Consider the following 25160-nt stretch of genomic DNA (forward strand, 5'->3'; position numbering starts at 1 on the left):
AGCAAGTAGCAAGTTCAGCAGATCTAAGGCCTTATTTATAAAACGTGCGTACGCACAGATTTGATCTTAGAGTGTGCGTATGCTAAAATCCACGCCAAAGTTCATATTCATAAAAAAAGGTCTTTGACGTGGAAAAGTGCTTAAAGCGCCACTTCAAGGTCTAAGCAGACGTACGCACTTTTACTTGTGGCAGAGAGTTGGAGTACTGAAGGTATTTGAAAATCTAAGCAATTCTTGCTGCTCAACATTGTCAAGTAAAGGATTTGGACGTTGTTATTATGTTAATGACATAATGAAAAAAATTATTCAGCAGCGCACAATTTCAAGATCATTTGAGATTTATAAATTTCATTTCTGGAAGAGAGGCGTATGCACGTTTTTTGTGCGTACGCTGGTTCTCTAAATCACACATACGCACATTTGAGAAATGATCATAAGATCAAATGTAGGACACTTTCTATGCAACATTTTATAAATGAGGCCCCTATACCAAGACCAAATACATTAACATTGCTATGTTCAATAACATGTTAAAACTATTCAGAGAGTTGTCATGATTTAAGTTGTTTTATTTGCCAGTCTTCAAGGAGCTATTCCTACTTGATCTAAAATTATTCTTTGCATAATATATTGAGGTTTATTCACTCACATTACATAAAAGTTTTGATTAATAAAACAGTTCATTTAAATGCCCTCACATAAATCGCATTTTTACATGACATTATAATGCATCATAAATTATAATCTACAGAATTATAATATACTCTTTCAGATCAAACAAACACTTAAAACACCAGCGATTCCCACTGAAACAACAGGCCGTGTTTTGATTTAACGGCTAATGATATTAACGATTCAAACTTGCATTTCACTAATGTTTCAGGGTCATGTGAAGCTCTCTTTCAAGCCCTGTGCTGAGGTGGAGTTTGCCCTCACGCAATCGGGTCAGCAGAATCCTGTCAGTGACTTTTACAAGCTAATCAGATCAAGAGCATCTTAAATTAAATATGCAAAGTAAAAAAAAAAAAAGAGATTAATTTTTGCTGATGACTGTAAATGCAAATGATGAGTCAATTAAATGCAATGCACAGTTCAATTAATAAGTTGAGGAGCCCATCATTAACATGTTTTCCTACATTCATTATGCTTTCAGGTATATAATAATTTAATGAATGGGGCTAATTAAAATGTGCTACTTTAAGGGGAACTGGTGGGTTGGGGTAGAAAGAAAGTGGGCTGGGCCCAATGAGAGATCGCTCCCCGGAGATAACAAACAATCAGACATCTGTTGGCGATAAGATGGCACAAAAATAACATGCTGGGTACGTCTATGATCCTAACATGCCCCCAAAACACCTGCTTCTGGAAGAAAAGCTCAAGGAAGACAAAAAAAATCACAGACAAGAAGTAACTTTAATTTAATATTGTGAACTTTGAAAAGTTATTTTACAGCTTTCATCAAAAATGATAACAATCTATACAGTAGTTTTTGTCTTGAGTTTGCCTATCAACAGAACGGTTCAGTGTGTATCCAGTCAAAAAAAAACAAAACAAAAAAAACAAAGAATAGGAGGCAGAAAAAAAGGAGACCATCTTTTTGGTTCGAGTCTTGTGTCCTACAAATGCTTGCCGTTTTATAATAAGTCCATCTTAATCGTTGCGACGGAGCTGCTGACAAAGTAACCAATGTGTAACAGCCACATATAGAAAGAAAAACATCATGAAAGCTCAATCATCAGTCATTTCTGATAAAAAGTCCTCACACAAACCCCAAATCAGCATATTAAAAGCCATTTTCGGTTAGATGGCTGAGTGCACACATACATTACAGGAGACAGCACTTAAACCATTCATAAAAGAGCCCTGAAGACCGATCATCGAGGGCCGATTCGGCTGACAGTAGATTTAGACACAGCGTTAGACTGGGAGTCAGCAGCACGTCAGCTCTGGGGGCAAGGCGCTGTGCTCTGATATCGAGTCACTTTGCTCAGGGTGAGAAATACGTGAACGGTACCTTACAGAGTGCTGCGGCACGAACAACACACCACGACCCAGAACATGCAGGTTCACATGCACCTCCAGCTAAAGTGAACGTCCCCTCCGAGTCAACGGTGACACTGTAGAATATGGCTTTGAGCTTCTACCCCTCTTGTGAACGCAGCGACATAAACGAATGAAAAAAAGGCAGACTTTAGCTTTAAATTAATGAGAAAGTACAACCCATCCCACCAGCAACACATAAAATATGAATCATATAATCTCTCTTTATATTCCTTCAAGTTCCCTTTCATTTTCCTTCATAAACAAACAACAGAAAAAGGACAAATAATTCATTTAACCCTCCTCGCTTTAGGTAAAACAGACCGATTTGTGCTTTTTTTTCCGGAAAGAAATCCCTTAAGGAACTCTGTGGCTACTGTTATTGGTGATGGTGGTTGTGAAGTCTGTACAAGTGATTGTACGCTTATGGGTTTGCATTGTTAAGGCATCTATACTGCTGGTACTGATAAGCGTGAGAGAGAGAAAATGGAATAGACAGATTTATAAGCAGGCATAAATAATCAGATAAATAAAAGACGAAAGAAAAGACGAAAAAGAACGTAGATTAAAACTTCATCAAAGACGTCCTCCAAGGTTTGACACGCAAAATAAAACCATCACTCTCAGAGAAGAGCCCATGCATATTATTACAATAGTACAGGTTCTGTAAGCCTTTAAAGAAAAAGATATAGATTTATATATTCATCATTTATATATTTATATATATATATATAATTTGTAAAAAACAAACAAACAAAAAAAATCTACATAACTAAAATGCTGTGAGATGCTACTTTTTTGCCATACATTAAAAAATTCCAAAAGGAAAACAATTGCTTTTTAACTTACAAATTATACAAAAATAGACAATGGCTTTTTTATGAATGGAACTTAAAAAATTGGAAGCTTGACATGATACAAACATGGACCTAAATGCAGACAAAAACATTGACAATAAACACAAGGCCGGTGTTTAAAGCGAACATATGGACAAATAATCACTAAAAACCTTCCACAATCAAAGTAACGTTGGGGAGAAAAGAATATACAAAATCTGGATATACATACATTATTTATATGGATATTTTACAGAGACTCCCCTCTTTTTTGTCCAGAATCCTTGATTTGTGTTTGCTGAAGTTTGAGAGATTTTGTGTAACTTGTGAAATGAACCGATCATCAGTGTTATTATGAGCTGCCTTAAGCCATTCTGAGATAAATACAAATAAAACAAAGACTTTGGCAACAGAAAGTATATGTACAAAAATAGACGACTACCAAAGTTAGCCAATCAAACTGCTGTATGTTGGGTGTTTGACACATTTGGAAAGCATTCTTCATACAGTGCTGTCTAAACATGAAAATACTTTGCTAATTCAAGTCATGTCCCCCCAAAACAATTAAGCCAAAGAAACACACAAAGAGAGAGAGAGAGAAAAAAAACGGGTTGTTCTAACAGTCGGCTCTGAAATAATATTCCTCTTACACTTCATTTAACCTATATCCTTCACTCGTGAACACAGCAAACCAAACACGGTAAAATTGATATAATCACAGTTTCATTTTTTCATAGACAAAGCAAAAACAAAAAGAAAAGAAAAAAAATGATCACATTCTTTGAGCACATAAAATTAAACGTCTTTTTTATTTTATTAAATGGCATGGCAACTGAGGGCGTTTTCCTTCAGTCCATCTGTTTACTGCATATCTCTGCTCTATTTAGCAGCAAATATTTGCATGAACATAAATACTGATTTGTTGTGGTAATTAGGTTGCTTTTTCTTCTCTTTGAGGACGGATCTGGACATTGAAAAATTACAGCATGACAGCATTTAATAACTCTTAAATAACTTTCCTACATCATAGCCATCCAAACCGGCTGGTACCCAGATGCTTCATATGACTCTTCACAAAAAATAACAACAGGGAAGTGAGTATGGCGCTACTATTTCATTTAGTAAGAAAACAAACAAGATTATGGCAAACTATTTGTTGGCTTCTCTCTGGGACAAAAAAAAAAAACCCTCCCCTCTTCTTTTCTGTGTTCAAGCAGTTGGCCTAAATGTTCTCATTTGGATTTTGCACTAATGTGTCTGTTTGTATAAAAACTGGTCAGTATTAACAGAGATCTGTGCCGTTGCCAGTCACTGTTCTCAGGAACATTACGGATTCGCCCGCTCCTAAAGTGTCATGTTTGTGTGATACAGTCTGTAAAAAAGGCATGTGATCATTTAATTCATCAAAATGAATATGAATAAAATGAAAAAGAAATCCATCCCTCCTTTATGCATGGGTAAAACACAGGGGGGGAAAAGTCCTTCGGTAGAGCAGTCCAAAAATTAGCTTAAAAACAAAAGCAAACAAACACTTTCTTCCCATAAAATGAGATTCCTTTGTCAAAAGGCCTGAGTTTTAAAAGTTCAGTTTTCATGTCTCCTCCACCAGAAATTGCCTTCAGCTCAGACCGTAGAGTCTCTGGCGAGAGCTGAAATCAAATGTGCCTCATCAGCAGCCCAGGAGCCCCTACATGGGAGGAACAATCATCCCTGGGATCACTAGTCATGAGGAGAGAGAGAGAGAGAGAGAGAGAGAGAGAGAGAGAGAGAGAGAGAGAGAGAGAGAGAGAGAGAGAGAGAGAGAAGGAGGGTAAGACATGGTTTCATATGTCATGCAACAATCCCAAAAGAAAAGCATCTGGAGAGCATGTCTTATTCAAGCGATATGAACAAATAAGACTGTTTTCTTGTGTTACACTCAACCTGGCACAAAGAGAGAAAGAAAGAGAGGGTGTTGGAAATACTGTAATGCTTTGTGCTGACTTATTAATATATGTCTGAAAATTACAATAAGTTCAGTGCTATTTTTATACACAATTATAGTTTATTAATATTGTAAATTTTGAGTTTCATTTTAATTTTAGATTGTTTTTTTTATAATTATGTTCATTTGTTCAGTTTTACTTTTATTTCTAGTAATTTTAGTGCTTCAACTTATCAAACTTATTTCAGTTACTTGTAGAAAACGTCTAATTTTCATTTAGTTTAGTAAGATAAATATATGCCTTTTTTCTACAAAGTCAGAATGTCCAGCACCATGGGCGGACATGTTGGGACCAGGGGGACAGGGTTTTCTATTATTTTGAAGGTACCCCCGGGCGCCGCCATTGGCTAGCGGACCCCCACCTGCTGTTAGCATCCCATTGACTCCCATTCTTTTTGGCGTCACTTTGACAGCGAATAACTTCACATCTAAGGTGTTTAAAGACTCCATTTGTCCATTATTTATTTCTAAAGAAACACGAAAATGTATAAAAGGCTCCATTACCTTGTAGCTTCCGTTATGGCCCCGTAGAAGCAATTTTTGTAAAAGTAGGCTAACGATTGCGTCATAACCACGCGACTCTCTGTCGCACAGTAGAGAAATTACCGTATAGACAGGAGGAGAAGCTCCCGGGCAATCGGGGGACGTGGAGGCAAAGTGACAAAATAATTAATCAGAATACATAGCAAAAGTTTCTCCTGCTCCTAACTCATGGACATCTCCTACTCACACTCTCTGTCTCTGCAAGTTTCGGAAGGGAATGATTCAGATTTCTCTTGGCACAGCTACTAGAAGACAGACGGGTTGCTCACGTCACATCTACGTCGTCAAGCTCAGTTTGAGTCTGCGCTGTACGCTCAGCCATCAGGAAGTAAGAGTTTCTAATTGACTTCACTTTGTCTCCGTTGAATCCAATGGGGTCGCTGTGTCCATTTCTTTTACTGTCTATGGTTGGGACATGTAGGTCAAACTGACAAAACGAGCACAAGAAAATTTAAACCAAGTCATGTGACCCACATACTGAAAACTGATAACACTATTGGATTAAAAATTCTTTCTCATGCCTCCTACAAGAGGACTAAACAGTATGCAACGTGCACAACAGGATACATGTTTAAGGGTTAAATAAATAGTTCAGTCATGAAACTCTAACCAAGCGCTGATTGGTCCACTGTGGCATTAGCCAACCAGATGTACTTCCTAATCCATGTAACCATATATTGCGATCGCCCTGCTGCGCCATTATGACATATTCTGTTTAACCCTCCTCCTCCCCAGCACCACCTGTAAAGATCTGCTTTGTTTTTAGATATATTCTTGCAGCAGCATGTCTTTTATGTATGTTATTTGAATTCTCAGCCAATAATTGCTGGTTGAATAATTCACTCCGAGAGTTTGAAATCACTCCGTGATTGAAATAGTTTTAAAGTAAATCTATGCTAAGAAATGGAGGAGTTTAAAGAAAAAGCACATGGATCACATCTAAACAACCGGGTAGAAATATGGCTTCAATCAGCTGAAGGAGGGACAGAGAGACTAAACGAATGCAGAAGTATATCCCATAATTCACTGTGCTTTCGATCACACTGAAGCTGTACATTAATCAGAAGGATGTACAATTCCCTGCGAGTGGGTGAGGATAATCTTTATTCTGTATGATCCACCTAAGGTTGCAGGTCGTCCGTGTTTAATTGGAGTCATTGTCAGGATAAATAGTGACTTGCTTTACAGGCTGTATATCAGTCTCCCCATCAGGGAGCCATTATATGAACAATTCATCAATCCAATTAGTGATAACACTATAGGACGGCTTTGCAACGCATTAGCTAATGCTTCTCTCCCGTGAGGCCAAAGCTCCACGGGTTCGGAGGAGACGTTCAGGATATTCTTACAGTCGGAGGGACTTTTCATTTACATCAAGAGCGTAGAGGACAAACTCAGAGCGCTAAAAAAGAGTATGCATGCTGTTGTTAGCTATTTATACTCTTAAAAATGACTTTCATTGGTGTAATCCAATCCAGACATTTTAAATAATATATTTGACTTGAATAAAAACAGGTCATTTAAAGCTGTTTTCATTTGACTGTGTGTTTCGATGAGCGACCGAGTGTTTATTCCACGTGCCTATGGGGACCGACGCACATTTATGCAGACATCATTTTTTCGAGACAAATTACAAACAAACAGCTATCCTAATAAAAAAGTGCATGCAGAGTATACATAGTCTGACCCAAATTAACGCGCTTGCCAACACTTAAACAAAAATAGCTTGAGCTTAGATAAATAATTTTTGTTCTCAAACACTAAACAATGTTCAGTCAAACATTAGTATCACTTCTATTCATTATTGGCCAAGAGGAAGGAAGTCCCATGAGCACCGAGCCCGGTTTCTCTCTCCATCGCTCTCCACATTCAGCAGGCCACATCACCGCACCAGATTTTTCATGTAACATATTGGCTTCCTATTGATTTCCTCTCCCTGGTCTCTCATCTCTAATTCCTGGGTTATTTCCTGAGTGTCTCTGCCTCATTTGAAATGGAAAAGAAATGAGTGGTGACCGACAATCGGTCATCGGGTCAGAGTGCTGAGTGCATATCAACATACGGAGAGGAAGCACTCCACGCTTGCAGATAAGAGATGTCTGCCTCAAACGCTCAATTACTTTAATATTGTCTCACTGTGGATGTCTAAATATTTCAGCTCAACACCCAGGGCCAAATGCTACGCAGAGTAATTGTCATAAATCAGAGGAAGCTGATTGTGGCTTTGTTTCAGATAACAGTTAACATATGTCTATATAGATGTCACATGAGTGTTTTTATGTAGCAGGCTACAGCTGAAAGCTAAAGAAATGTCCCAAGCAGTGGCGTAGTTTGTGTGTGTGTGTGTGTGTGTGTGGGGGGGGTATGAAGGTAAAACAGTAGCAAAACTCGAGAGCTTGCTAATTTGAATGTGAGAACTTGTAAAATTAATATTTGTATTTGTAAGTTGAAATTTATACTTGCAGCTCTGATGTGAAAAGCTGCATCTATCGATTTGCACACACAGACAATACTCAGAACACCTGTGTTTTTAATTCGAAGTTGCAGATGAATAGTTGCAAATGTGTTAAGTGTCATTTACATAAACAAAATGACAGGCACAATTGTGTACTACACATTTATCTTTGTGCTTTAGTTCAGTTTCGTTGTACAACCACAAGTCGGCACTCACAACCTCTCATATCTGGCAGTACAACTTCAAATCCTAGCGCTTTGACTTTTGCTACTCTTTTTGCGATATGCCTGTAGCAAAACTCACTCGTGCACTTGTGAATGCAGACTTGAGAGAGCAGAGTCGGGGGCGGGGCTGGGGTCGGAATGAAGTCATTTTATTGGTCGATGTCTCACCAATGAACAACGCCAGCCACAATGAAAACATTTATGCTTATGTATCAGCTATTTTTTAAAACGCTTGGAAAATATTTTTATGAAATATCATTAGTTTTACTGGAATAGTTTTACAGAATACGAACGCAACGCGTTTAATTGAGACAGTGGTATTAAAAGACCATACAGGAAACACCATATAGCCTATACAGAAAAAAATTGAGCACAGAATATGAACGCAACGCGTTTAATTGTACGTTTTCCTCGAAACCCAAGAAAACGCTTAATGAGGCTTAATGGACCAACAGTTATAAAATAAAAATTAAAAACAATAAAAAAACACATAATTTGTTACTTTATTAATAAAACACTAGGCAGCAAGTTTATTTGCACTGAACACACATTTGCTTATATATATATATATATATATATATATATATATATATATGAAGAGTTCAGATGCTCGTATATTTAAATTCAATGATTTCACTTAAATGGCAGTGAAGATTACCTATTAATTATCATTTAAGTGAAATTACTGAACTTAAATATACAAGCTTGATAAAAATGATCATTCTATAAGAAAATTTCAAATGGCATTTAGAGGCTTTTGCATCTGAACTCTTCATATATATATATATATATATATATATATATATATATATATATATGTGCCAATTCCATTGCAATATGAAAATGCACCTAAATTATCTGATAAGTATGTAAAATGTATACCTTAATATGCAATGTAAGTCGCTTTGGAAAAATGTAAATGTTTTAAATATTCACCCTAGCCTAACTGTTGGACACACACACACAAAAAAAAAAAACATAAATAAATTATATATATATATATATATACGTACGTGTGTGTGTGTGTGTGTGTCTTTTACCATATATATATAGGGCATATATATATATGGCATACGTCATATGTTTTACGTCATATTCTGTGCTCATCTGCTTTTCTGTAGTATGCATTAGCATTGTGTCTACTGAGTTTGATAATTTCGTTTATTTATTTTAATATCAGTCTAATGCATTAAGCCATGTTAGTGTTTCAGTGCACGCGGGTTTCGTGACATCATCGAACTCCCATTTCATTGGCTAGGTGCCAACCAATAAAACGGCTCCTTTGACCCCCCCTCCTCCCGCCCCCCTTTCCCTCTCACCGCCTCTGAGTTTCAAGTGCACAAGTTAGTTTTGCACCTGATATATCGCGAAAAGAGTAGCAAAAGTCAAGGCGCGAAATTTGAAATTGCAGTGACAGATTTGAGAAGCTGCAAGTGCTTAATTGAGGAAGTACCGCGAATGTGAACGTAAGATTAAACGCAAAATATATATTACAAGTTTGTGTCTGTCGTTGTATTTCTGTGAATGGCATTTTACACATTTGTGTCTACTTGTCTGCAGCTTCAGATTCAGAATACAGGTTTGTGACTATTGTTTGCGAGTGCAAATTTCAACATTCAACTTCAGATTTTTATTTTACAGGTTTTCACATTGGAGCTGTGAGTGTAAATGTTCATGTACAAGTACGAATATTTATTGTACAAGTTCTCAAATTCACATTTACATGCTCTCGAGTTTTGCTACTGTTTTACCTTCATAGGGGGGGGGGGGTGGAGATACCCCCCCCCCCCCAATATTTAAATCTATGCATTACAACCCCCCCAATATTTATACCATGATCACATGAAAAATATGCAGACCCAAACTTCAACCCCCCCAATGTTCAAACCAAATCTACGCCCTTGGTCCCAAGTATTTTCACCTTCAAAAATGTTCATAAAAATAAATATATATATATATATTTTTTTTAAATAAATATATTATTTTTAGGATCACCAAGATTTAGTTTGAACTGCACATTTTCATGAGTACATTTTCACCTTAGTATAAATAGTATACTGTATATACACACGTTTATTTTGTTTTATTTAACCAAATGCCCAGGTTAACTGTATTGCTGTGTTCAATTATTATTTTATTTTTTTACAGTGAAGATAATGATATTGTGTTGCATTACAGTAATGCGAATTTATGGGGAAATGTGCTTAATTCTTCAAAATAATGTCACAAAGCAAAGTATCTTAATAAAAATGTGGGGTATTAATATCATCTGCACATTTCTTCTTGAGATTCGCCTTTTGGATTTTTAGATATTTTTATACTGATGAACTTATGGTTAGTTAACTGACTAACCCTTGTATTCTACACTCCACAGCCACAAGCAACTCTAAGGAGGACTTGACACAGGAAACAGGAAGTCAGACAGGAAACAAAACACATATGGCATGCCTTGCGAGACATGCAGCAGGCCCCTGGTGAGGAGAATGAGGGAGGATGAAGGGAGAGGATGTTCTGACAGTCATGCTGATGGATGGCTTAATGGATAGAAAGAGAGGATGATGAAGAAAGAGTGTGAGACAGGTGTAACATACTTCAGGAAAAGGCCAGTCCCTGCAGGGAGCTGGCGGTGGAGTACTTGCTAGAGTCCACAAAAGATTGATCTACTGGAAGCAGAATGAGGAAGCAGGGGGAAGGGGAAGGAAGATGGAGGAAACAGAGAGAGAGAGTTATTATTTTTAAGTACAACAAGCGGAATTGGGTCAGAGAAGCAAATATAAAAACAGATTACCACAAGTTAGGGCAAACTGACAGCTGTCTATGTGTTAGAAGGTTGTAGATCAAACACTCGAGTGCTATTTCAAAACACGTGAGCTGCATCACTGCCTACATAGGCAGCTGCCTTTTAACTGGAATGGAACCTCATAAGTGACTATTTGGAAAGGTTCACATAGGCACAGATTCCTTACGTCATATAAACATGGAAGACTTTTGAAAAAAGTATTTGGAACAGAGCATTTGTATTTGGCACACATTTAAAAAGACTATGAAAACAGTACATATATAGATAGTACCATTTAAAAGTTTGGGATCAGTAAGATTTTGTACATTTTGAAGAAATTATTCCTTTTATTCAACATGAAAACATTAAATTGATAAAAAGTGACAGTAAAGACTTGGATTGTTGCAAAAGATTTCTATTTCAAATAAATATTTAAAAAAAACACACGAAAATATTAAGCAACAAAACTGATTTCAACATTCATAATAATAAGAAATGTTTCTTGAGCATCAAATCAGCATATTAGAATGATTTCTGAAGAATCGTGTGACACTGAATAATGATGCTGAAAATTCAGCTTTGCATTACAGGAATATACATTTTACAATATATAATAATAGAAAACAATTTATTTTTAAATTAACTATTTAAAACGATTAATATTTCACAGTATTACCATTTTTCCTGTAAAATGAATGCAGCCTTGGTGAGCATAAGAATTTTCTTTCCCCCAGAAAAAATTAAAACATCTTACTGACCCCAAACTTTATATACACAAAACCTAAATATGCACCCTTCTCTACATCACATTTGTGTATTTTAAGATTTAAACCTAATTTTTGACATTTGTGCTAGCGCTTTCTTGGATAGGTCAAGCTTTATATTCTGCTGCTCCACTCACCTTGGAGGCCGTTTCCGTTGGCGCTGGTGCAGGTGGGGGGCGGCGAGGTCTGAGGCCGCACGACGGGAGCAAAAGCGCTCTTCTGTTTGACTGCAGACACCATGTTGGCCGGAGAGAAAGAGAAGATGCCTGAGGAACTGCTGCAGTTGGAGGGAAGACTGGTGGAGGAGGCCATGGTGGGACTGGAAGGAACAACTGAGGGACAGGGATGAACGAAAGAGGGAAATGGGTTTAGGATAGGTCAGAGCAAACCTCATAATCCTACAGCGTACACAACGGATAGGGACCGAACACAGACCCATGAAATATTCGTGTAGTATAGGCAAATATTTATATAATGGGCACTGATGAAAATGTTAGAAGATTTTTTGGGGGGGGGGAAACAAACTAGCAATTTTCAGCAAGTGTATAAAAAAAAGAAAATGTGAAAATTTATATGTAATATCAAATGATAGTATTCTTTGACTGCACAAGTTCCACAGATCAACATCTTCTCCTCTCAGAACAACATTAGCGCTGGTCCCTCCCCTGCCCCGTCTCTACCGCCTCTCCTTTTGTCTATTAATACCCTAAGAGCATTTTCCCCCTCAACGATTTTACAATTACTCCTGTCGTATTTCAGCTGCTCTCTTATATCCTGCTCTACTTTTATTGTTGTTATTATTCTACACTTAAATTTTATGGCACTTTTCCAAGTAAATTCACCTGATAGTGTCATAATCCATTTATGAAGGCCTAACTAATCAATTAATGAAAATTGGAGCCCACAAAGCCTGCTCTCTCGCATTGATTGAAAGTGTCAGCGTGGAGTCAGTGAGCCTGTTAAAATACTTGTTAACATCTCGGAATCAAAGTACCGAAGTTGAATTGCTTCTCCTGCAATTAGTTTATTGATTTAATTAAGACGCTTTAATTTAGAAGCCGTGAGAGAAGATTGGTGTTATACGAATGGCTAAGCATTATAGACAGCATCTGATCATGGCTGAAGAAAAGGGAGGCTGGGATTATATTTCTGCTCTTAAAGAAACACACACAATTATAGCTATGACTGTTGATCCAACTTATGTCTCTAGCCAAGGGGCACTTCATTTTTTTAGTGGGGGCTCCTGTGGCAGGACTGGCTCACTTGGTGGTCTGAGTGAAATATGATACAGGCATAAGATGTGTTAATGTTACTACAGTTTATGCTTAGCATGCAAGGACCCGTTTGGATATTATATAAACATATATACACTACAGTCAATTTTTGAAAGAAGTCTCTTATGCTCACCAAGGTTGCATTTAGAAATAATACATATATACACACACTAATCACTTATGTGAATGCTCATATTTATGTGCAAATGATTCAAAAGGGTGCGAGTGGGTCAGTACTCACTGGCATAAGGAGAGTTGGCAGCAGAGCCATTGAGGAAGTTGGGCGATCCTCCCAGCGTGGTCATGCCTGCGTTTCCGTATCCATTCATACTGGTAGAGACGGTACTGTAGCTACTCTGCTGGGGTGTTGTGCTGGGTACGTAACCGTGAGGAGATACACTGCTTGTGTTTCGACTGAAACCTGAAACACGCACACACCGGAATGAGAGGAGCCACACATGACATAGAATATACAAAGAGCTCCTGCTCACCATTAACTTTCATTGTATGGAAAAGAACACTGTGAGCATTTTGCTAAACATCTCCTTTTTTGTTACACAGTAGGAAGAAAGTCATACAGGTTTGGAATGACATGAGGGTGAATAAATGATGACAAATTTCATTTTTTGAGGTGAACTATTCCTTAAAAAAAAAGATCTGTGTCAGTAGCATATGGAGGCAGAGAGGACAGAAGGAGGATACGGACTATAAATATACATCAGGACATTAAACGCTGACATGGGTGAAAGCAGCAGGAAGTTCTCGCTCCAGGAGTCCCCGCTGTCTGGTACAAAGGCAGAGCTCATCTCTGCTCCGCTTGCTATTCATTCTCCCTCTCATCAGACGACTGATACATTACTGCTGACTTAACACAAATCATTCACTGTCACAGAGGCCAAGGAATGCTGAGGTAAAGGAGCCTGGAGGTTCAGGGCGCATTGCTGAACGGTTGTATCTGTCTGCATGCTGTCTATCTCGGTAGTTCTTCCCCACTTCCCCATGCAGTAGACTACAGACTACTGTGGCACACTTTACTGGGACTGTACAGAATCACTCTTACATAGAAAGGAGGCGTGTTTTCGATGGAAAGATTGACAGTGACTTATTAATAAATACACTGCAGCAATATTTCAGCACATTTAGCACCTGGTTAAACTGGTTTGCGGGTGTTTGGTGAATAAATCGTTTGTGCTAAATTACCACATGTAAAAGTGATTAACTGGTTAATTCAATAACAGTAGCCTAGGATTAATCTCTGTCTTTTTTGTGAATGGCCAAAATATCTTGAGGTTTTCAGATTGATGTCATCTCCGCTCACCCTGATTGGCTGCTTGTGTGGAATCGGACACATTGACAGCGAGCTGGCTGTGGAAGGAGTTGACACCCATCATGCCAGTGTGGACTGAGCTGTTAGCCAGGCCTGGCAGCTGGTTGTGACCACGTGGGACGTTGTAAAGCGCCTCTGCGATATCTGCTGCTCTTTTCAGAATGATCTCCTGTCAGGATCAACAAAGAAATGAACCAATGCCACGGTTAGAAGGATGTTAGTTAGCCAACAACTGTCTGAAAAAAACGTACACTCTCCTTCAAATAATCATACAGTATAAATAAAGGTTTGACTAAATAAATAATAATACTATGTAAAACAATAATAATACTATGTAGCACAATAAAATGCATTAAAAATAATATAGAATAACCCAATGAATACATATTTTTTTAAATAATACTAATAAATAGTGAAAATAATTCCCCAAAATATATCAAATTTACCACTGCACATTATTATTTGGTATTTTAAAAGTTCACATAGCTTGCCTGTGCATAGTTTAAACTATTACACCAATGCACAGGCAACCTATGTGTTGCCACCTGTTCAAATAGGATCAGTGAATTAGAGGGTCAATATTAATACTAAATAACAAAATATAGAAGTAGAATCATTACAAATTACAAGAGGCTTGTTTATCTAGTCAGTCAGTCTAGATAGAGAGCAAAGCACAGAAGTTTGGGGTGGAGGGGAGTGGGGCTGAACATTTTGGTCTCATAATTCACCCTCATAAAGATGACAGGACCGTGTGGAGGTTGGGGGGATAGGGGTTCCTGAGAGAGAGTGGGTTGATGACTGGAGTCATGCTCCATCCACTGCCCAGCCTAAATAATTCAGCATCACTGCACTCATGCTCAGCTCAGCAATCGATGAGCATATGCCCTCACTCGCAGTTCATAACTGATCTAACATTGAAGATGCCCTTGTGGTCCTTCAAACCAATGAGAGAGAGCTCTGGAGGAATTGCGTTGGGGGATTTACGTTGAGGAAATATGTTAGGGAATATTAGAGAACGAGACTACGGCCTTAAAGCTCTGAAATGGACGTAACTGGGAACAAATGCCTATCTGTAATGCTAAATCATTAAATCATTTACATGTGGAGGATGATAATATTTACACTGATCCTATATCACAATCTTAAACCTAATAAAACAATTTACACTCTCTCGTGTGTTTGCACTCTTACCTAAAAGGATGCACAGAATTTTCTTTATATGTAATTTACACTTGTAAAGTTAAAAACATATTTTTACATATATGCGTTTCCAGTCAGTTCTTCAGCCCCAAATTATTTATGAATCATGGTTTCTCAATGAGGCCCTGTGCATCTAGAGTGTTTATGGTTTGTAGTCTTGTCGTGTTCACTTGAATCTTACCTGATTATTGTGTGGCATCCCATACAGAGCTTCCACCAAGTCTGCTGCCCTCTTCAGAATCACCTCCTATAAGACACAAAGTATATAAGTTAGCACTTAAGCTTTCAATTTCTAATGATATCAAGCGCACAAAACATAATATAGACCACAGACAATATCTAGGTAAAAAAAAAAAAAACTATTTCAAGACATTATCTGAAACCAAGTCTTTAAAACCATGCCATTATTTTAAGCAATTAAGCATGTTAAGGATTTTTAAAGAAAGATTTTTTATGCATGATTTAATGACCAAAACGTTCAATTTTTCTAGTCTATTTGGTTACTTGACTGACAGTACAATTACAACAGAATCAGTCCCTTTAGAACAATATCAGGTTAAGTGCTTTGCTAAAGGGCACAAAGCTAACAGGGGACCTTCAGTTCATAGATCGGCCCTGACAGGGTTTGAACGTGACCTTTGGAAGGCTAGCCAATAGTCCTGACCACAACTCTCTTCACTACCATTTGCAGAGGGAAAATGTCTTAGAAAACACCTTACAGCCCCAGTACTTTAACTAGCACTTCCTACCAACAGTACTGCCACCGATTCCATGTATAATACATGAATACAAACACATTTAAAGCAACTGCGTGCATGTTAGTACATGTAAACGACCGCTCCGCAGGAAGCATGGGCTACAGTAATGCTATTTTCCTTCCAGGTAATCGACTTTCACTTCCATAACCAAAAACCTATTTATTACCAACCTTTTCACACATTAAACATTTATTTACAGTTTTCTTTACACTGTGTATTCATTTCCTTGCTTCTCTTCTCTTCCTTTTTTTTAAACCCTGAAGCTCCAGTGGTACCCTTTTTAAAAGTTAATGTGCTGGTGCTGAGGAAAATAAGCTCGCAGTGCGACAACCAGAAAATTGTTCTCACCCTCGGCGTGTAACCCTCGCTGCGAACAAGCCCCCGAGCATGTGTGCCTGCCTGCCAGCCGACATATTGCCTTTCAATCAGCCCCCTCTGCCTCCCCCCGGCAGCCCCAGACGCAACACACAGACACGAACATGACGAGGGGGTCAGCAAAGCAATAAAGATTTTTAGTGCGCTGTCCAAGGTGCTAAATTCACTCAATAATGGGAGCTCTGGCACTGCGTTAACCCCTCGTTAGGGGTGCTTCGCAGGGGAGGCGCCCGTCTCCGTTCGCCCGGGCTCGGGCTGGGTGATTGAGAGAAGCGCGGGAGCCTGGGGGGGCCTAAAGTGGTGCTTTAGTATGGATGTGTGACTCCGATGGGCTCTCTTCTCCTTTACCCTCTTCTTCACGGGATGGAGGAAGAACATAAGGGATGGGAAGCATTAGTCCATGGCTCTGTCCCCCGCTGCACCGGCACTGTGTCATTTATCCAGTACACCTCTACTCGCACCTCGTACTCTCCTCTACTTCTCTCCCTTTCGCGCTCACTCTCCTTTGTTAGAAGGTCTCATCCCTACCTATTGATCTCCCGTCATTACGATATTGGGGGGTGGGGGAGAAATCTGTTGAGAGGGCAAATCCAATAAGGAAGGGGCCAAAAGTTTGTCCAGATAAACAAATAAATGCTATTAGCAAGGACTGTGTGCGGTGGCCCTGTGTCTGGAAGCAGAGCCCATTTCCTGGGCGAGTAGCAGGGCTTCCAGTAAGGGTCGAGCAGGGAGCCAGGAGCGGTAAACAGGAAAGAAACCTGATCTTGGATCTGTGCGTCTGTATAGCTGTCTATCAGTCAGAGCCATCATAACCCGGGCTCTATCCTCCCCCTTCTCCACTCCTTCAGTACGGCTATGAGCTATGAGGACCCAGTCTCCGTTTCGACCCATTTGGAGTGTCTTTAGCACCCTGACAGGTGTTTTCCAGCTTTGTTTTCCATCACAGTGAAAGCTGAGATCTATATATACACTCATAGTAATACATAAGCACGTATAAATGCGAATGTGTGCAACCAAACAACCCCAGGCATAGTGTTTCGAAGAAAATAATATCAAATAGCCACAGCACAGCACCGTAAGGGCCAGCCTCCACATTAATGTGCGCCGGACATTGAATCTGTTCCTGTGTGTAAATTACGGTGGCTGGTAATATGATATACATTCATTAGGAAGGGGACTGCTGAAAAAAATGAAATAAGGCCCGGGTCACATCTGGAATGTTAAGGGAATGGCGTCTGCACATTTACAAGGAAGCCAGGCCTGTAAAAACATGACAAATTTATTCCTGTGCTTGTTCATTTGCAATTTTATCATCTCCTAATGTTCTATTAGAGCAGTAATACCAGCGGGGTCGCCATCGTCGTTCATGCGGAACGGAGCGGAGTGATGATGTCATACTTCCTGCTCTGCTCCCCTGACCTTATGGACTGCTGGTCTTGTGGAGGTTCTGATTTTATCAGCTTAACTGAGGTCCCTTAAAGGTAGTGCTGTGCAGTCACAAACTCATTTATATATATTAATATTTATATAAATACAGCCTTCAGTCCACAGCTTCTCAGAATTGCTTCCAAAGCTGTCAACTGACTAAAAACTTTAAACAAATTAATTACACGATATGCAAATTAATTAATCAAAATTAATTGCATTTAATTGCAGAGCAATGTTTGCTGGTAAAGCACAGAGGACATTGCGTTATAATAGTAAATGAGTTTTTAGGAGTTAATATACTGCTTATTGCATTTCCATACAGTATAATCATTTCCTTGAATTACTCATAAGGTAGGAAAACGAAATATATTTTTTATATTATATATAAATATAATATTTATAATATAAATATTTATATATAATAAATTATAATGATGATTATAAATATTATTTATTTTATTAATCATGCCAAAATAAACATTCAATTGACAACCTTATTGCAAATATTCAAAAAAAAAACAAATTACTAGAATATAAGAACAGCACATAGTATACTATTAGGGTGAACCAAATGCAAAACCAATCCAAGTGGGATGTACATATAATCTGTGCAAACTTACCACACAAACTCATATGCCTCTATCTGTTTGCAATAACTATAAATGCTTGGCTCAAACAGTGACCACACCGGTGTGTAATGTCATGCTGTTTATGCCCACCAATGCTGCAATCCATTTTGATGAATGAAGGCTATCATATAGTGAGCCTTTCCTTATCCTGACAATAATCCAATCTTCAGTTTCAAACACATCATTTGTCGCTGATGTAAGAGATGAGATACTTCAACCATGAGTCAATACAACTGCGACGGTTCCCAGAACAAAGTATTGGGTGTTAATCTGATAGAAAAGTGTCTTAACCGTATATGCGTAATTGTATGACAGCCTTATGACAAAGTTAGTTACGGGCAGCATAAGAGAACGGCGGTTCATTAAAAATATGGTTTGTGGTGTTGTGATGCATGACAGTTAATACTGTATGTTTGCATGCATTTTCCTGAATTTAAGTAACTGCAGGTTCAGCCAGTTTTTACGGTGCACATGGTGTCACACGCGTATTAATCACCTTTGCGTGAGGTAAACTGTGATTTCTGCAAGAGTGCATTGAGTGAAAGTAGCCATCACATTGTGTAGACGCGGTAAATCATGTGTGAAGTAGAGCAGAATGTCCATTCCATGTGTATGAGCACAGCTGATGTGCAGTTCTTTGACTTTCACAGATTTGGGTTTGCTTGCTGTCAAATGTTTTGCTTAAAATAGTGGCATAACCACTGGGCTTATCTAATGCAAAATCTAATATTCTTAGTCTTCCTTTTCCAATCTTTCCCTCCTCCTCCTCCATGTCTTTCCTCCATCAATATCTGCCTATCATAAATATCAGTCACTGTGCTCTTTAACTAATGTGACTTCATTGCATAATTCATATTCTCTCCGGGCCTCAAAGGTTACTCTCTGAAAGTCAATAATAACCTGTCTGTCCACATCTGCACAGTATGACAGCGGAGTGTAGCCACCAAAAAAACTGCAAAGACTGAATGTCTGGATCACATTCTACTCAATGACTTGACAAATACTATTTTTTTAAAGAAAAGTTTGTGAGATCAGTGATCTTCACCTTTTCTTGCCCTGGGTTGGACAACACTGGTCAAGATAAAATTAAAATGAAGTATATTTTATAGTACCCTAACCCCTAGCCGACCAGTGTATAAAGAACACACTGCACGGTAACCCAGAAACAAGAGATTTTTCCTGGAAGTACAGATTGAATGCTAGACCCTGTAGAGGTAGCCAAAAGGGATCAGGTGGGTGTGAAGTGACAGGGAAAATGTGGGAAACAACACTGACAGAGGAGATGGAGAGAGACCAAACAAGGCCGCAGCCTAGGCCGATGTGCTAAATATGGGCCAGGTGCACTGTGGGATGCAGAATCTACTTCAAATTATTCCCTACAAACACTATAAATATATCTATGTATATATATAAATTTGTACACATAAAAAATACATATATATATATATATGCAAATAAACTTACTTTAATTATATACTTGCATATATATACACTTTACATGTACAGCTCAAGTATATTTTAATTAATCATGAAAGTATGCAAATACATTAATATGGTATCTAACTATGATATTATTGGCCAGTCTTGCATAAAATGCAACACTGTTTTATACAATATTTAGGTGAACAGGAGGTTCATGCTTGACCTCTGGAGACACACACTCTTGGTTTGAAATCAAATATCTTCAGTATCACCAGTACCACAAATGCAAAAAAAAAAACTGTTTATTATAAGAGACATTAGATGGACAATTTTTCCCCAAAAATCACAGGAAAAAATATCTTGTTGAACCATCGCTGCGTAATAAATTTGCTGGGCTGGATAACATAGTAGCATGCTTGTTCAAGGACTGAGAGAAACAAGTTAACCTGCCGTGTTCCACACTTGGCCCTCACCTGTGATTGAGTCCAGCAGTTTAGAGAAGTGCCGTCAACAAACTGTTATTGCCTCAATAAAGGGCAAAATCAATAGTGCTGAAATGAGAGGCTGGGCGCAGTAGCCGACGCTGTTAATATCTCGCTGAGAGTGTTCGAACGAGAGGAGGAGGGACAGAAAAGGGAGGGGAAGACAGAGAGAGAGAGAGAGAGAGAAAGAGAGAGAGAACGAGATGCTTACAACCTCAAGTACTTGAGGAAATCAGGGTAAAATCTATCTGCTAACACCAACCTTGTCTCGACAACCAACCATACATGTATAGGTACACCGGCAAGAAATTATTTCTCATTTACCGTTCCCATGTTCACTATCTCTAGGCCCTCTTTCCTCATGCTGCCTTGCCTGCCTTTTCCCCCTTGTGGTGACTCAATTATTGTTGGGTGAGCAGTAATAAAGTGAGGGCTGTGGTGCCTTCGATCGGCTGACCTGTGAGAAGGCAGCACCGGACAGCTGACTTCACCATGATGGATCACCCAACTCTCTCTCTCCCTTCCTGCCTCTGTTCCTTTTGTTCTCTGTCTCTCGCTCTCTTTCTCTGCCAACCTGTCAAGGCCCTGGAGTAAAGCTGTAAATGTTAGTGCTATTGTTTTCATGTGATCTGCATTCTTTGAGGATAAACACGAACTAGTTAGGCATACAATGAGTCATTTTCCATTCATCAGCCAATTCTTTTCTCCATAGAGAGGAAAGACCAACCATGAGCTATGAGGATGAACAAAATAACAAAGACTTTAATAAACACTGAAACCTAGAAACACACCACATTTACCATTAACAACACCGAACTGAGAACTGAAAAAACTGAGGGCTTATAAACACAGAGATGATGATCAATGAAACAAGGAACAGGTGTGTAACTCATCTGAATCAGAAACCATAGCAACAAACAATGAAAAGCGAACATCTTTAACAGACAGCTCTGTCGTTTAGTTAAGTGCATCCTGTCAGCATTTAAACTGCCCTGTCTATCATCTTGTTAAAATCCTCTACATTCAATTTAATTTAATTTCCTACCATTCCTACCATGAAAGTCATGGGTCTTTCATGCGGAGAACTCTCCTCATGTGTTTGCAATTTGCATAATGATGCATAATGACCAAACGTATCATTACAAAAGTTCACAATGCTGTTGAAGATTAAATATAATGTGGATAACATTGAATTAATATCTTTTCGTCAGATTTGATACTGATAATCACTCAAACCCCTTTATCTACACCTCTCTACATAAACGTTGGAATCGCACTTCCGCCATGTTTGTAGTTTTTAAACACTTTTTATTCGTGTTTGTAGTTCTAATCCAATCCTTGTCCAACCCGCAGTGGGTTGTGGGCAATATTAGCCGTTAGAGTGAGCACGGATCTGCACTTCGGATTCTAACCGGAAAAAGTCGACCATCCGGGTATCTTTGAAATACTAATTTCAACATACTACGATTTGGGACACACTAATTCTACTCAGAATACTATTTAGGACAGATAATATGCTAATAGGGACGTAGCACCAAAAAAAAAAAAAAAAAAAAAAGAAAACAGAGAAGAACCATGACAGTAAGTTGCATTCATTATTTTTCCTTTAAATAATGGCTATTTTTCTTGCCTCATTGGACATTTTGTTTTCTTGTTTTAAGTAGAAACCTCAATGAATTTTGTTAGATTTTTCTAAAAAACAAGACTATCATTTTGCTTTTCAAGAGAGAGAGAGAGAGAAAAAAAAAAAAACCTGGTACATGGCCTGCTGAAAAGGTGAGCATGTACTTGAGAATCTTAATATAACCAACATCTAACTGCTTCCTCGGGGACTTCCCCTATACCTGACCCTGAAGCTATCTTCCCGAGTAGTTTTGCCTACCTGTTTTATTCAGCACCTCTAATAGGGCGAGGTTGCTCACTTGTGGGCCATTCCAACCTATTCATTAAAATGGTAAGGAATCAGTTAAAAATATGGGCGGCCGTTAAGCGGGCTCTCTGGGGAGAGTAGCCACGAGTGTATTCTGGTTTGCCTCCCTTATGCTGAAAACAGTGGGAAAGATGTGACAGGTGACCCTGGCCATGACCCACCTAATGCATTCAGCTTCATCATCAGCCCAGGAAAATGAGTCCAAATCAAGCCAAGGTTAAGACCACAGAGAGCATATGAGAGCAATATGTTGCCCCAGTTTCAATGAAAAACACCAGATAGTTCCATTATGAAAGACAGAGAAAAATAATCATGAGGCAGACTTAACTTTTCCTCTTTCTGCAGAGAAGCTAATTTCTCTGACAGGCAAATGACAAAAAACATAGTTCCCAAACCTTTTGACCAATTAATTTCAGTTTTTTTAACAATAATTTCATAGAGATTACACACAAATTAATTTTTTTAAGCAATTCAAATATTTAAAGTTAAGCAATAAAAAAGTAATAAAACAAACTGAATGAATTAAATGCATTTCTTTTCAGGATTATAATTTTATGAATTTTGAAATGGAAAATACAATTTTAAAATATCCTGATATTAACAGATGACCACAGGAACCCTCTATATGCTATTTTAAACGTCTAGTTTAAAGCAATTTATATTTTCATGAATATATGTGTGTGTATGTATGTATGTAATCTGTCATTAAAAGGGGATATTTCCATCTTCATTAGTGACATCAATTAGCCAGTAATGTAATAGTCCCCATCAGCATTAGGAGGGACATGCAGCAACACATGTCAGCTGGTGATTTTTACAGGGCCCTTTAGTGGGTCAGCACAGTGCTCCAGTACACGATGGCGGGTGAGTGTGTGTGGTAACAGGGTTCAGACTGTGGGACTGCAGAGGAAGGTATTCAAACAATGTGCATGTGGTTCATTAGGGGCTGAGATCAAACGCCATTGCCCTCTTTAGCCCCACTGACAGGAGACAGAAGATCTGTCCTCTCCTCACCAGCTGGGGAATGGACACTAACACAAGGGATGAGTGAGGGAGTGATGGAAGAGAATGAAAGAAGAAATTGAGAGATAGAGGAAGGAGGAGGACTACTATATGAGAAAGCCTGAGCGTGCAATCTCCAGAAGTTGGATAAAACCTAAATCTATTAGCGGAAAAGAAAAAAATTCAATGGAATATTTCCCAAATTTGTTCATGACATGTTTAATTGTTCAGCTACAGATAATATATGGCAAATATCACTACACACTACCAGTCAAAAGTCACACACTTTGATCCTTTAGATCAAAAAGTAGTTTGCACTCAAATATAAATTATTCTTAAATAAAAAATGTAATATATTTATTTATTCATTCATTCATGTATTCATTTATTATTAATAAATAATATATAGTATCTAGTCAAATATAAATTGTTTATGAATGATGATTGAAATGATTTTCCTCCCAAATGGATAATGAATGAAAAGCTTTTATAATGACTATTATTATTATAAAATCTGGATAATAATAATAATTAAATTTTTTATTTGTATATTTTAAAACCTTGCCTGATTAGTTGATAATGGCAGATCAGCACCCAAGACACGCAATGAATTTGTGGTATACACCATGACCCATTTATTCCTAGACTGCCTGCAAAATGTTAACTCTGACATTACAAATGGAACTTCCTGTCAAACACTCCACTAAATCACTAAATTAAGAGCCAAAAAACAACAAAACAAAACAATATATATATATATATATATATATATATATATATATATATATATATATATATATATATATATATATATATATATATATATATATAATCAGGCTGTGGCAGGGTTATTATATTTAGCTAAAACTAAACTAAATGTCGTTAATTGAAATAAAATAAAATGTTAACTGAAATAAAATATTAAAAAGCTAGTTGCTAATAGTCTGCTGTGTGGTGCAGGTCACATGTGATTAGCAGCCAACTGTAACTACTTGGCCACCAACTCTACATTTGCCTGATTCCTCTAGATTGGCTTTGGTTTGATGCCGCATTTGTTGACCCCATGGTCTAATTTGATGTGTTTAAGGTGTAATGGATTGGGAGGTGGCTCATGGGACGTGAATACTGATGGCCCAGCTTTGATACAGAGGGCTGCTAACAGCACAAGGTCAGTTCTGAGCGTGAGCAGGCCCAGCCAGCAGCCAGCTATAATTACTCTTTTTTTCTTGTCTTTTTTTACACTATTAAGTGGTGCTGCTGGAGCGGGGCTCTGGGGTATAGGACACGCACAACAAGATAAAGTAATGTTTATTTATCCCTCCCAAAGGATCCATTTACTTGGTCAGCCTCTCTTTAAGAACCGTGCATGGAGAGAGCAATAAACACCCAACTGGGTCCACAACTGGGCTCCTTTCACCGAGAATACCAAACACAAATGCGTGGGATTGAATATACAGCATATAATCTCTGAACTGAAGGAGTCTGTAATGAATGGTTCAAATAACAAGACCATGTTTCATCTAAGGCTACCGTGGTAAATAGAAATCAGGACCAGTGTGTTTATTTTAGTATTTGTCAATGAAAATAAAAGTGAACTAGTGAAATGAAAATCAACAATTAAAGTCAACATTTAAACCCATTTTACAACTATAATGTGACATATTTATGAATGAAACGATATACAATGAGAATATCTGGACGGGACTTA

The 25160-nt window shown here is 38.1% G+C and overlaps 1 protein-coding gene and 1 long non-coding RNA gene across 4 annotated transcripts in view; one reads left to right on the top strand and one right to left on the bottom strand.

Moving 5' to 3' along the window:
* Positions 1 to 25160, top strand: part of LOC308700578 — a 248656-nt gene that overhangs the window by 115958 nt on the left and 107538 nt on the right. The gene's annotated exons all lie outside the window — the stretch shown is intronic.
* Positions 1 to 25160, bottom strand: part of ebf1a (EBF transcription factor 1a) — a 153160-nt gene that overhangs the window by 16788 nt on the left and 111212 nt on the right. Inside the window, exons 12-17 of one of the 3 annotated variants that reach the window (XM_081382238.1) lie at positions 15608 to 15673; positions 14218 to 14395; positions 13141 to 13320; positions 11763 to 11957; positions 10674 to 10745; positions 1402 to 4595 (exon numbers count right to left, since the gene is read on the bottom strand). In XM_081382238.1, the coding sequence (XP_081238364.1) occupies positions 10675 to 10745; positions 11763 to 11957; positions 13141 to 13320; positions 14218 to 14395; positions 15608 to 15673 (690 nt within the window). In that variant the 3' untranslated portion in view covers positions 1402 to 4595; position 10674. Of the gene's footprint in view, positions 1 to 1401; positions 4596 to 10673; positions 10746 to 11762; positions 11958 to 13140; positions 13321 to 14217; positions 14396 to 15607; positions 15674 to 25160 lie in introns of those variants that run through there. The other 2 variants (XM_081382239.1, XM_081382237.1) reach the window with 2 other exon arrangements.

This window comes from Scardinius erythrophthalmus, assembly GCF_964197995.2.
Source record: "Scardinius erythrophthalmus genome assembly, chromosome: 13".
In the NCBI taxonomy this organism is placed as follows: Eukaryota; Metazoa; Chordata; class Actinopteri; order Cypriniformes; family Leuciscidae; genus Scardinius; species Scardinius erythrophthalmus.